Genomic DNA, 14,428 nt, shown 5'->3' with positions numbered 1-14,428 from the left:
GTTTGGGGGGCGGCTACCCCCTGCCCCCTCCCCCTGTGGCGCCGTCCCTGAATATCGAGACATTCGATTCGCTGTTTGCTCGATCGCTCGTAAGTCGTAACCATTCGGCCAGCGAAATTTTCCCAGACCGATGTGAGCTGTCCTTGATTTCTTAGCTTAGCGGGCATTAAAGGGACTATCCCACCTTCTAAAATGTTGTTAAAACCAGTTAAATTGTGCCCGACTTTATAGATTGGATGACCAGGAACACGGTTCTGGCATTTATTTTTCATTAAACATCTTAGGCTTCCCACATTCCAAACACAAACTTTCAAATATGTGACGTCACAGCCCAAAATTACCTCCTTCCCCAGGCCACATTACTGTCATAAAGCTGATTCTTTTTACTCTGCAGGCACCACAACAAAGTTCAGACCAAGTTTTAAGCGATTTTTCAACGAACAAACCCATTTAAATCAGAATGACTAAACGAGGTGACGTCACACTAACGGTCGCTCCATGTTGAAGATAGGGCCTTGTACAAGGCCCATTTTCAAATGAAGCGAACGAATTTCTTCAACACCAAGAGGCCGCGGGGGTTGCAACCTAGATAGATAGTGGTTTCTGAACCTCGCCGCAAACTTGGCTATTTCAACTCAAACCCCATGTTAAAGGTGGGATAGTCCCTTTAAAAATATGCCCAGAACATTTAGCTAAACGGGAGTCTCAGCACCATTACTGTATTGTACCTACATATACCCAAACAAAGCAGGCATTTATCAAATCATCCTGCTGATCACAACATTAACAATGTGTTTGGAGGCACGACAGCTACACTTAATTTGTGCATTTCACATTATATGCACGCATGGTCTCGCGCGAGGACCAGAAAATCCTCACGCGGCCATAACGCTCACTTTGTTGCGGACGAACGCAGATGCTGTGAGTAAAAAAAAAAACAGCTGCCCTACGAGTGCACACCCTACCGGTAGTATCCGATCGAGCCGGCGTATCCGCCGTGGCCGTGGCCGTGGCCGTAGCCGCCGCCGTAGCCGTAGTGTTTCCTCTTCGGCACCAGAACAGTAACAACGTCATGCTTCACATTCTGGTACAGGTTGATGGGCTTCGGCCGAAAATGTACCTGCGGTCGCAGCCGGTACGACTTAACGTAGCCGTAGCCATTACCATGCCCTCCACCGCCACTGTATCCTCCTCCGCCGCTGTACCCTCCTCCTCCGTAGCCACCGCCGCCGCCGCCGCTGTAGCCACCGCCTCCGTAGCCACCTCCTCCGTAGCCGCCGCCTCTGCCCCCTCCACTGTAGCCACCTCCGCCGCTGTACCCTCCGCCTCCATAGCCGCCGCCGCCGCTGTAGCCGCTTCCTCCACTGTATCCTCCACCTCCGTAGCCACCCCCTCGGCTGTAACCACCTCCTCCACTGTATCCTCTTCCTCCGCCGCTGTACCCTCCGCCTCCGTAGCCACCACCGCCGCTGTATCCACCTCCTCCGTAGCCACCGCCGCCACTGTATCCTCCGCCTCCGTAGCCACCGCCTCCGCTGTAGCCACCGCCTCCGTAGCCACCTCCTCCGTAGCCGCCGCCTCTGCCTCCTCCACTGTAGCCACCTCCGCCGCTGTACCCTCCGCCTCCATAGCCGCCGCCGCCGCTGTAGCCGCTTCCTCCACTGTATCCTCCGCCTCCGTAGCCACCCCCTCGGCTGTATCCTCTTCCGTATCCACCACCGCCGCTGTAGCCACCTCCTCCGTAGCCACCGCCGCTTCCTCCACTGTATCCACCGCCGCTGTATCCACCACCGCCGCTGTATCCTCCTCCGCCGTAGCCTGACGACCCTCCATATCCATTGCTGACCGAGTTGATGTAGCCAGAGCCCGCGGATAGCTGATCCTTTTGGGGCTCACCCTTGCCTGTCTGTTCGGCAGGGGCAGCCTCGATTTGAACACCTTTACTGGCCGCCGGACTGACGTCTGCCAGCACACCAGCGGCGAGCGCCAACCATGGCAGCGCCTGAAACACAGGAGCCACAACATTAAGTGCATCAGTTGATGTGTGCCATTAGTCAAGCTAGCTCCTTCTCCGATGTTACATTAACGATTATAAAGGAAACACCACTGGCGGATCCGGGGAGGGGTTGGGAGGTTAGGGACAAATGCCCCCCCCCCCCCCCGCGAAATCGACGATTTTTTTAGACTAAAACAAAAGCCTAACAACGTTAATTGGGAAAAGTTTGTTTCATACTGCACAGCAGTGCGCTAGGAATTGAAATCCCATAAGTTTCTTTTTTTTAATTTGGAGAAGCTTTTGAGGGGCATGCCTCCTGCAGCGCCCAAGACCACCTTTCTGGATCCGCCAATGGGTAACACGAATAAGTTATTTTTTTTTTGTATCCAGTAGCGCACCTCCAAGTTCTCCCAATAAAAGAGCGCACAGTATGCGCTTGAGATATGTATTTAATGCTTCTCTGACAATGGAGAGCATCCCCAGCTGACTCGCCCCAGGGGTGGGCTATCATTCACTCACACTCGATAGCGTTGTATTGCGATAAAAAATAACTGTGTGAACGAATACGACGGGACTAATTCACCTTACCTTTACAAGGCTCCCCATCTGTCTCTGATCCAGTGCTGCGGGCACTTGGTCCACCAGCCACTCTCAAGCCTGCTTATATGCCAGCCAACACTGTGAGTTGGTTTCAACACTCGGAACTACATCACTTTCATTGTGGGCAGCAGCGCCGTCAATTGGAGACCAGTTTTTGCTCGGCTTTGTAATACTGACTGCAGCCTTCGTGGCGCATGTTAGCCACTCTCAATTCTGTAGCCGGTAACTGATGCCATGTAATAAATGATTAACATCCAACATCATTGGGAATGAGCGAGACGAGCCTGTGTGAGTGAATCTTGCCTGGTGCGGCGCTGTATCAGCGACCGCTGCCATCAACTCTGTCCTGAGCGCTGACACGAGCGTCCGTCTGACGCACAGCGGAACCGAAACTAAAGGCAAAGTGGTAGGTACCTATTGTTTGTGTTTTTTTTTCTCCACAAAATCGAGAATAACTCGGAATGTTATGCTATTAGTCATAATGTAATTTTATCAGTCATCCGGAAATCACCACTTCTCGAAGCTTATCGCAATCGGTTGATAACGTGCTTGCACGTAAAATGATAATCGTCCCTTGTATCCTAATGGGTAATTAGGTCGCTTGAAGTCAGGTCAAGGTCATTCTACATTGTATTATCCAATCGATGCTTAGATCGCTTGGAGTCAGGTCAATGCATGTGCCGGAGTCGGAGTCGGAGTCGTGGGGCTTGGATAATTCCGTCTAGTTGCCTCCTGGTTCAATGCCACGACTCCGGGCGACTCCGACGCCGAACCCCTGATTTGGAGTAGGTCGGTTCAGGTCAGGTCAACTATTAGGTATTCCACCAATCCGTAGGTAGTTGTCACCAGAGGTCACCAAAGGTGAAATGCTGCCTAGTTCAACATTTTTCGAAAAACCGGCGAGTAACTCGGGAACCAGGAGAGCTACAGCGCCGAGGAGAAGCGCAATCGATAGCCCTTTTAACGCGCTTTCTGGACTAAGCGCTAAGATTTGACCTAGGACCAACGGTTTCACCTCCAGAGCAGGGCTATAGACCTCCTCTCTGTCTCGGGTGGGGGGGGGGGCGACACGGCTATTCACGCAACGTGCTTGTTTATGGGCACGCCTCTGTCTTTGCTCTGGAGGCTATACCGTTGGTCCTATATCATATCTGAGAGCTTCCAGAAAGCACGTTAAAAGGGCTATCGATTGCTCTTCTCCGCGGCACTGTAGCTCTTCCTGGTTCCCGAGTTATTCGCCGTTTTTTCCCGAAAATGTTGAAATAGGCAACACTTTATTTTTGATGACCTTTGATGACCTGACCTAAGAAAATGTCGAAATGCTGAGTTGAAAAGGGATGTTCAAACCAGGGTTTCGGAGTCGGAGTCGCCCGGAGTCGTGGCAAGCAACCGGGAGTCGGAGTTAGAGTTGGAGTCCGTCAAGCTGCCTCAACTCCGACTCTGGTAAGCAACTAGAATCCGTGATATCACTTTTCAGTAGTTTTAACCTTCGCCCCAGTGGGGGGGGGGGGGGCATATGTTACCACCCTGTCGCGTTTTTTGCGTGTGAATAAAAAACCGCGGCGCGTAGCGCCGTGCCGCTTGGAGTATCTTCCTGTAAATCAATTTTGGACAATGTGAAATTTTTGACCCCAGGTCATGTCAGGTCAGGTCACCAGGTCAAGTTAACTGACCAAGGCTAAAAAAGTTTGCAATCTTGTCCAGCCTGCAGTGTTTGTCAGAAAGGTTTTAAACTTGGTGGATTGTATGATGTTATGGGTGCCTATAATTTGTATATCTCGGATTTTTTATATCCGTGACCTAAGGTCAGGCCAGTGGCGTGACCTTACCATTATAAGTCAATGGAGAGAAATGAAAATGCCTCTAGATCCGTGTGTACGCATAGCAACAGTCCAAATATTTCAGAATCACAATGATTTGGACCACCCGTGATGGCCAAGGTATCTTTTTTGCTGATAGCCTATTGAAAGGTCATCAGAGATCATTTGAGGCTACAAACAGCTTTTTGCAAATAACTCTCGATTGGAAAGAGATAGAACGCTTGAAATGGCTTCATTGTGTTTGTCTTATCGAGACGCATCGAATGATACGCAACATGACCTTTTCCGGTCAGGTCATGACCTTGACCTGAGGTCAAATTTTCAAGTTGACTTTTCAAGGTCAAGTTATAGTTCATTCGACGCGTCTCGGCAAGAGGAACACGATTCTGGCAATAGAAATGTCGTGGGTTTTTTTAAAGTCAAAAGTTATTGTCGAAAAAACACTTTTCGAAAAGCTATTTTTGGAGTTTTTGCCCTCTGAAGGCTAAACCGTTGACCTGAGGTCAGTTTTGATCATTAACTTATCAAAAGACAAGTTTAAAAGCTATCGATTGCTTTTCCATGCGTTTTTCTATCTATCATAGTTCCTGAGATAAATGCATGTTTTCTGAAAAATATAATGACATTTGGCAAATTTTGACCTTTGATGACCTCCAGTGACCCCAATATTGCTCTAAGATGAAAAATGACTGAAATACTTTCAAACGTACGCATTGAGAGCTATCGACTGAATTTTACCACTTCTTTCTAGCCCTCTTAGTTTTTGAGTTAGAGGTGGGTGGTAGCATGTGCCCCCCCCCCCACTAGGGCGAAGTTGGCTGAGACCGCCACTGGGGCGCGGGTTAAAAGGACCCTCCCCCTGTTATAAATCGAGGACTTAGACAACTTTAACAAATTCGTTTATATTGCCGAAGCACCAATCAAGATACAAACAATACGATAAGCCTCAAATTCAAATCCGAATTTCAATCCACAAACAGGGCTCAAAAAAGCTGTTTGGTGGTCGCCGACCAAAAGTTTTATTCAGATTGTGGTCGCAGCACCGGCTGCCCAGTAGGTACTCTGCCCATAGCTCTTTGGTTGTCGCACAGGCAATGGAACGTTTTTTAAACCAATTAACTTCTAATGCTGCTATTCCCAGCACCGTAGCACGTATCAAGCGCCACCAATGTACACGAATCTGCAATTACAACATGAATTAAAAGCAGTGGTTTGATCGCTAACGCTGCGTTCGGACAGCCCGGTTTCCACGTGGAGTTTCTACGCCGATGAGCTCCTCACGGAAACGATCGCCTTTCGGCCGCTTGGCCATAGTGTTTCGCGCTGACTGAACGCGTTTGCGTGAGGAATTCCTCGGCGTGGAAGTTCCACGCAGTGACCGGGCTGTCCGAACGCAGCTTAAATACACCATAACAAACGAGAGTGAAATTTTGTGCCCGAATCCCTACTCCTCCCCTGGCTGACCCGACGGACGCCACCCCTCCCCCTCGGCGTCCCTTCCCCCACGGTGGCAGTCAGCTGGCGGCCGGCCGGCCGGGCCGGCGCGGTGGGTGAGCGTCCCGTCCCGTAATACGCCACGCCGCGTACCTACTGCGTAGTAGGAGACCATCTGGGCGACCAATGAACGGCGCTCGTCGGCGATTTTGACAACCGCTCTTCCCCATTGGTTTAACACGGGTGGTCGCACAGAAAACGCCGACGAGCGCCGATGGGGAAACGTGGTAGTATTCCCGTGTACGGAAGGTGGTAGTTTATCCTACAACAGTGGTATGTTTGCTCACCGTCCAGTGTCCAGGTTGTACCGTGGAAGTAACCATGGTGACCAATGACTTAATGATGCGCATAAGTGATGCTGAAGTTATGGCAATATTCTTAACAATATTTATATAGTTTTTAAAGATATTCTTCGAAAATTTGTTTGATATTTCGCGTTTTTGGTCGCACCACTGGGAAATGTTATAGCATTCGTGGTCGCCGACCTCATCGGCAGGACGGAGCTTTTTTTGAGCCCTGTCCACAAACTCGCTGATCTTCAATTTCACATTATTTGTCGCGCGCGGTTCGTGCACTTTTGGGCAGACGACTTTCAATACACAACATACTCCCCCCGTTGCAGAAGGTTTGAGTGGACCAATCACATACCTACCTACTGCAACACATGTCAGTCCCTAGATGCAAAACTGATACAGCTTACAGAGCACATGTCACAATCAACAAACACTGTCTTTCCACCTCCGCTCTAGCACTCGGTTGTAACAGTCGGGCTACCGAGCGCTGCCGGTGCTGCTATCGCTCTGCTCTCCTACACCAGCTCCAGGTTGTGTAGTCGCTGAACCGCACAGCATGTGCGGCGCCCATCACTGGTGCGGACCTGCACGGACCGAACCACACCATCCGGTCCATGATACAGTTTTTCAACCGTTGCCATAGGCCATGTCAAACGCGGAGCATTGTCCCGCCTGATAATCACTACACTGCCGAGCTTTACATTGCCTCTGGTTCCAAACTTGGGAACGATAGCTGGCAGGTTTCGTACATACTCGTCACGCCACACTCGCCAGAACCGCTCTAACCGCTCGTTACGTACTGAGTTCAGTCGGCCTAATGCCTCCCCTGACGCACCCTCGATACCTTCTGACCTCTCCAGACTCAATACTGAGGCACGACCAATGAGAAAGTGATTGGGAGTGAGTGGACCAGGGCATCCACTATCATCACTGACAAATGTCAGAGGTCTGGAATAGACGCACGCCTCAACTTCATGTAGGATCGTTTCTAGCTCACGTTGTGCCAGATGCCGCTGCCCTACTGACTTCCTCAGTCCGACTTTGACTGATCGAATCAGTCTCTCCCACCAGCCACCATGCCACGGCGCGTAGGGCACTGAAAACCTCCACTCGGGAGCCGCGTGTCCGATGCTCGACTGTAGATGAGTCGAGCACGCCTTGAAGGTCTTTGCGTTGTCCGAGTAGATCACTACTGGCCAGCCTCGTCTGGCCACAAAACTCCGCAAGGCCAGCAAAAGGCACGACAGCGACATGGACTCTGTTAGCTCCAAGTGGACCGCTCGCGTTGTAGCACACGTGAAAAGACAAACGTATAGCTTGTGTCGCGGCCGATCGACTGAGAACAGAGGTCCCGCGAAGTCTATTCCAGTCACGAAGAACGGGCTAGACTCAGTCACTCTGGGACGTGGGAGAGGACCAGCCGGTTCACAGCAGGGCTGTGCGTCCTGTCTCTGACATGAAACGCACTCTCGTTTCACCGTCTTTGCTATGCGGCGGGCGCCAACAATCCAATATGAGCTTCGCAAAGCAGTCAGCATGGTGTTCACGCCTGCGTGAGACATCAGTGTATGCTGAAAGCGGACTATCAGCATAGAGAGATGACATTTTGGGAGGATGATGGGGTGCTTTTCATCTGTTGACATTTCTGCCATTTGGAGACGACCCTTCATGCGAATCAAACCATCATCAGACAAAAAGGGGGCCAGTTTGTAGATGGATGATGACTTCGCCACAGCCTGGCCCCGAGCCAGCGAAGTGTACTCCGCATGGTACAGTGATCGCTGAGTCTGGCCGATGAGAGTCATTTTGGCCTCACGGATCTCTCCGTAAGACAAGTCGGCAGCTGTGATTCGACTGTCAGGGTTTCTCGCGTTGTGAATGAAACGCTTCACCCATGCTGTAACACGGACAGCCGTCACAAAAGAGCTCCACTGACTCAATGGGAGCACACTCTCTGAGGCGATCGAGTCAGTGCGCAGCATCATAGCATCCTGTTCGGATCCCGACTCGCCCAAACTTTCCCGCAGAACATCTGGTCTGTCTGGAGACTCGCATGCTGCCGCGGACTCCTCCGTCTCGGCTAGCTCCTCGCTGGTCACGAAGAGTCCGCATCCGGCTGACTCTAGAGGGGAGCGAAGCCACTCAGGCCCGCGGGCCCATAGCTCAGAGCCTACCAGCTCGTCCGATAGCAGTCCCCTCGAAGCAGCGTCAGCTGGGTTGTCCACACCCGCCGTATGACTCCATACGGACGGCTCAGTCAATGTGTGGATCTCCACCACACGGTTCCTGACGAACTGTTTCCATTTCGTTGGCTCGCTCTTTATCCATGCCAACGCTATGGTAGAGTCTGTCCAACAGCGAACGCGTACTTCTGAAGACAGTTTCAGAGCTTTGCAGACATAGTCTGCCGTGCGAGCTGCTAGTAAGCATGCTAACAGCTCCAATCGAGGAAGGGTGACGATCTTCACCGGTGCCACTCGCGCTCGTGCCAATAGAAAGGACACATCAAAGTCACTGCTGGGCGTACGATATCTGAGGTAACTCACGCAGCCATACGCGCTCTGACTAGCGTCTCCGAAAATATGCACCTCGAGATTTGGCATATCGGACCAGCACACACCGTTTTGCATGTAGCAGCGAGGTATTCTGAGCTCCTGCAGCTGCGAAATGCCACCGAGCCATTTCAGAAAAATGCTCGCCTCGTCGCTCGGGATAGGATCGTCCCACTCCAGTCCCTTTAGCCAGAGCCGCTGGAAAAGGATTTTTGCTGTCATCGCAAATGGGACCAAAAAACCCAGAGGATCGAACAGCCTTGCAACAAAGCTGAGCACGACACGTTTTGTCGGCACTATATTAGTCGGCACAGAGACACCGTCATATTTTAGGACATCTTCTGATGGATCCCATCGAACTCCAAGAATCTTCAGTCTGTCTGTGTCTGAGGTTGCGCCGTTCCTGTCAAGTACGAGTTCACTATTCGAATGACACTTGCTCAGTGTCATACCTGCCTGAGAGAGAATATCACTCTCCTCCAAGAACATCGCTCTCGCCTCTGCCTCACTATCGGCTCCGGTGAGCCAATCATCCACGTACACGTTGTCCTGAAGCTCGGCCACAGTCCTGCTTTGTGGCTGGAGACCGAGGTGGTGCTGGATGGTAGCGTTAAGGCTGAAACAGACTCTTTCCGCGTTCAGGAAATCGCATGCGAGAGCCTATTCAAATACATTGTAATTCTTCTCGCATCAATCGCTTGCGGGAGGTGCGTGCGATTGATGCGAGCGTGCTTCCATGTATTTGAATAGGCTCTCGCATGCCATTTCCTGACTGCGGAAAGAGTCTGTTTCAGGCTTTAAGCAGAAACGGGGACGATGTGACGCCGAAGGGAACCCGACAGAAGCGCATCACTCTCTCCCTTCCATTGAGGTCCCACAAGAATCTCAGACAGTCTCGATCCTTTGGTTGAACGGAGACTTGGAGGAAGGCCTTTGTGATGTCACCTGTAACGGCGTACTTATGCCTGCGAAATCTCAGCAGAACGTCTGTCAGACTCGGAATCAAAGAAGGGCCGGCCTCGAGACAGTCGTTTAGAGACACACCATTAGGCCCACGTGCTGAGGCATCAAACACCGGCCGAACCTTCGTTGATGCACTGTCTGGACGGACTACTGGGAGATGAGGCATGTAAAATGTAGGATATGACCCTTTCAGCTCGTTTACTGGCACTTCCTCAATTATGCCTCCGTTTTCCATGTCTCCGAGTGCCTCGTTATATGAATGAGCCAGCGACTGGTCTCGGGTCAGTTTCCGAGACAGACTACTTAGACGGCTCTCTGCACCCGCTCGGTTATCCTGCAACTGACCTGGGCTCACACCTGACTTCCAAGGGAGAGCCACCTCATACCTGCCGTCCTTGTACACTACTTTGGAAGAAAAATCATCCAACACGGCTTTGGCGTCATCATCTCGATCTTCCTTCACTCCAATGACGTCCAGATCCCACAAGTTACGAAGGGCCGACTCCGACATGTCATTCATTAGCAGAAGCTGACAGGATGCCGGCTGGGACTGGTCACACGTCGCCGCGCCTGAGACTACCCATCCGAAGGAGGTCTCCTGAGCGACTAAGCTGCCTGGACAGCGAACTATTCCGTCCTTCATGAAGCGCCAGTATGCGTCAAGGCCCACAAGGATGTCTATGGACAGTGTTTCATCTGAGTCGTGCAGCTCTGCTAGCTCTAGGTCTCTGAACATTTGTAGAGCTTCAGAAGGTACCGAGGGACGCTACTGTCTATGGACACTGTCTGTCTATGGACAGTGTTTCAGTGTTTCACTGGACTATGGACAGTGACAGGGAAACACTGTCTATGGACAGTGTTTCATCTGAGTCGTGCAGCTCTGCTAGCTCTAGGTCTCTGAACATTTGTAGAGCTTCAGAAGGTACCGAGGGACGCCGTAAGGGGGCGCATATCACAGGAACCTCTAGAGCACTGATGTCTCCATTGAGACACTAGACTGATTAGCCCCTGACACCGTTATCTGGACCAAGTTCCGCCTGCACGTGACCGATTTACCTCCCCCAAAGACCGCATACGAGCTACTCTGCTCACCTAGCCACTTAGCACCTACTCGTTTAGCTAGAGAAGAGGTGACATAGCTTCTGTCAGAGCCACTATCAAACAGCAAGGTGGCTTGGACGGGCCCCTTTTCCCCTTGCACCCATACTCGAGCCGTGGGCAGAACAGTCGTTTAGCTAGAGAAGAGGTGACATAGCTTCTGTCAGAGCCACTATCAAACAGCAAGGTGGCTTGGACGGGCCCCTTTTCCCCTTGCACCCATACTCGAGCCGTGGGCAGAACAGTACACTGTTTGGTCAGAGCACACGACAGTGAAGCCTCAGGGTTTTCAGAGTTTTCACGCGCATCATCACAGTCGGGCTCGTTGTTGTTAGGCGACACCTGCGTTTTGACACTATCAGGAATTCCGTGCTTTTTAAAGCAGCACACGGCATGATGTTTCCCTTTACACACCGTGCACCTTGCACGACAGTTCGCAGCTACATGTCCCCTTTTTAGACAAACAAAACACAATCTGGCAGCTTTAATCTTACCGTGACGGTCGCCAATCGAAGCCCCATTCAGGTCAGGGCACTTTGCTGTCGCGTGGCGTCCATCACAGAGCCCACACCTGCCAGTGTGAGCTGTCGCGCCGCCAGTTTCCGGTCCTCCGCGGCCATCCTGATCAGCGGCTGAGTGCAGAGCCGTGGCCGAGGAAGTCGTGTGTCCGGTTCTCTGCTCCCGGCCGCGTTCTCTGACGTCTCGTTTTGTTTTGCTGCTGTTATCGATAGTAATCGATCTGTCGATGCGGTCGATTTCGCTTCTGAGACAGCTTAGAAGATAGCTGAGATCACTTTCTCGACCTTCACTTCCACGAGCCCACTCCAGCCTAAAGGATTCTGGCAGGCGGCTCAGCACGAGGGGTGTTAGGATGACCCCATATCTGTCGCCTCCTATTCCAAGCCGCTCGAGGCTGCGGATGTGGAGCAGGAGTGAATCTTGGACGGCTTTTAGAGTCATGTCTCGTCGCTCTGTACCCAGCACCAGTAACTTCTCTACGTGAGCGAATATTATCTTTGCTGGCCTCGCAAACCGCTCCTTCAATATTTCGCAAGCTACTTTGTAGTTAGCGCTGACAACTGGTAGTCCTTCAATGGCCTGCTTTGCCTCTCCAAATAGCAATGACTTCAAATACACAAGTTTTGTCACTTCTGGTATCTCAGAGGAATCTATCCCTGCCTGAAACTGGTCCCAAAAGGAGTCCCATTCCAGGATCGCTCCACCAAACTTGGGCAGCTCTAGCTTCGGAAGTCTTGCATTTTGACCTGCAGAACCGTTTGACGAGGTGGTACTGGCCGTCGTCGACTGACCACTCGGTGAACCACCACTTTCCGTCGAATCTCGATCACAAGCGGACATCCTTTTCAGTATCCGAACTGCTTTCCAGCGCGCCTCCATAGCACCGTCTCTCACTTCGGCAGCCTCTTCTACATCGGCTTCAAGTTCGGTGTCGTTAATCACAAGTTCGATCTTCTCTTGGAACGCGTCCACATTTGACGTCCGCTTGTCCAGCTCTGTAAGAGCACTTCGAAGTTCTTCTTCTTCACATTCAATGTCGATGAGCTTCTCTATTTTCGCAATGGATCGTTTGAGCCAGGTTCGAGACGCTGCTCGTCCACGCCTTAATTCAGCGATTGTCGTCATGCTTAAACACAAGATATGTCGACCTATTTTAACTTCGGCAATATAAGTTCCCGGGTTTCGGCACCATGTTATAAATCGAGGACTTAGACAACTTTAACAAATTCGTTTATATTGCCGAAGCACCAATCAAGATACAAACAATACGATAAGCCTCAAATTCAAATTCGAATTTCAATCCACAAACTCGCTGATTTTCAATTTCACATTATTTGTCGCGCGCGGTTCGTGCACTTTTGGGCAGACGACTTTCAATACACAACACCCCCTTCAAAAAAGTTTATGAATTGGCATGAAAGTGATGTCGCTCGGTTCAGAAAGAGCGAAAACGAATATCTACCAAATTTCACCGAAAAAAATATTCTCCGGTTTTCAAGATATGACTTTTACTTTTGTTTACTTTTTGGGATCTCCGCTGTTCCTAGCGACTTTATTTGGAAGCAATAGTTTGGCAGCTGAAAGTGCGGCACTTGTTGCGCGCAAAGCAGCATATACCACCGCGTGCTACAAAACGTTTTAGTCAAACATTTAAACATCGTTAGATATCTGCGCTGACGTCACACATTCAGAGGAGTATTCCTATGCATTAGCCCCTCTGAATCAAAATGTTGCAATTTTGAAATTCAATATTTCCGATTTAAGGCATTTCTCGATGTTGTGAGTGCCGAAACCGGTAATTGTGAGCCAGGGACCCCATTTTGGCTACCTCAACAGGGTCCCTTTAACCAGTTGCCCCCGCGGTAGAGATCGCTTCCGGGGATCATAAATACATTTTGCACACATCTCGTTTTTGTTCTGAATGACAAACATTGCATCCTACAAGTTTAAAGTTATATCATAATTCAGTAGCCGCGTGACGCCCGCGCCAGCTGTCTGCTTCCTTTTTTACGGTCAACCCTCGCCCGTATTGGTGTTTTTCCAGCCGCGAACGTATAAGATGGGGGGGGGGGGTCTGTTGGACCCCCTTGCCGTTTCGCCCCTGATCGAGCTAGAGCTTCGCGGAAAAAAACGAGCGTGTTTACCGTGACGAGAGGAAGCCGATGATACCCAATTTTAAGGTCCTAGGTCATCGGTTGACCTTCCAGGTCAGGTCAATGACCCAAAAGTCGGGAAAACCGAGACCTGTTAGAAAGTCGTAAAGCGTGGCTGCTATGAGGTTTTTCGGGGTGCTGATCACGAATAGCATGTTAGTTTTGATCACAGACGATGTCTTCATTCATTTAGGCCAAGTCGGGTCAGGTCAGGTCAGGTCAACCAGTAAGGGTATTCGTAGTAGGTGGCAACCGCCTCTGACAGCTTCGTAACATGTTACGAAGGCATCAAAACTACTTCGTAAATGTTCATATGGTTGCTAAATTCGAACTCAGCTCCTAAAACTGGCCTAGAAACATGTAAAACTCGAAAAAGTGAACCGAGGTCATCAAAGGTCAATGACCTGACCTGACATTCCGGTAACCTTGACACCCACTCTAATGCATGGGAGCAACATCATATCCCATGTTTGAACGTTTGAAACCACGAAAAGACTGCAAACGCGCCGCTAATGCGAGCCGACATACGCCGAATCGCGATTCCGGCCAAACATGGTCTCCAAAAGTAGGTCACAGGTCAAAGGTCATTAACCCGCGACCGCCTGGGGGGGTCGGATCCGACCCCCCTCCCCTCCGTTTTTCTTGAATAACTCATGAAACGCTCACGCTATCTATTTGAAACTTGGCATACCTTCTCCCCCCTCAATTTGACGTCTCCTGTGCGATTTTTAAGAAAAAATTTCATTTTTTTTTTTAGATATATCGATTTTAGTGATGCAACTACATGGCGTTTTCAGTCAAAAAGTGGTAAATGTTTAAAAAATCGCCAAAAATCGGGGTTTGAAGCAAATTGCAAATTAAGGACATGAATAGACGCAGCTAAACGAGTTCTTTAAAATGGCTATCTCGGATTTTCCATAAAATGCGTTTTTCACCGCTA

At 50.4% G+C, this 14,428-nt stretch overlaps 1 protein-coding gene across 1 annotated transcript; it reads right to left on the bottom strand.

Annotated features, from left to right (window-relative positions):
- Positions 1 to 703: 703 nt before the first annotated feature.
- Positions 704 to 2,627, bottom strand: LOC122380918 (glycine-rich protein DOT1-like). Its single transcript, XM_043364536.1, has 2 exons — positions 2,585 to 2,627; positions 704 to 2,002 (listed from the first exon to the last, which is right to left on the bottom strand). Exons 1-2 carry the CDS (start codon positions 2,600 to 2,602, stop codon positions 962 to 964), a joined length of 1,059 nt encoding a protein of 352 aa, XP_043220471.1. The 5' UTR covers positions 2,603 to 2,627; the 3' UTR covers positions 704 to 961.
- Positions 2,628 to 14,428: the final 11,801 nt, after the last annotated feature.

The sequence above is a fragment of the Amphibalanus amphitrite genome, unplaced genomic scaffold, assembly GCF_019059575.1.
Source record: "Amphibalanus amphitrite isolate SeventyFive unplaced genomic scaffold, NRLGWU_Aamphi_draft 000010F_arrow, whole genome shotgun sequence".
Lineage (NCBI taxonomy): Eukaryota > Metazoa > Arthropoda > Thecostraca > Balanomorpha > Balanidae > Amphibalanus > Amphibalanus amphitrite.
The sequence above is the reverse complement of the archived record's forward strand: the minus strand, read 5'-3'. Positions and strand labels throughout refer to the sequence as shown.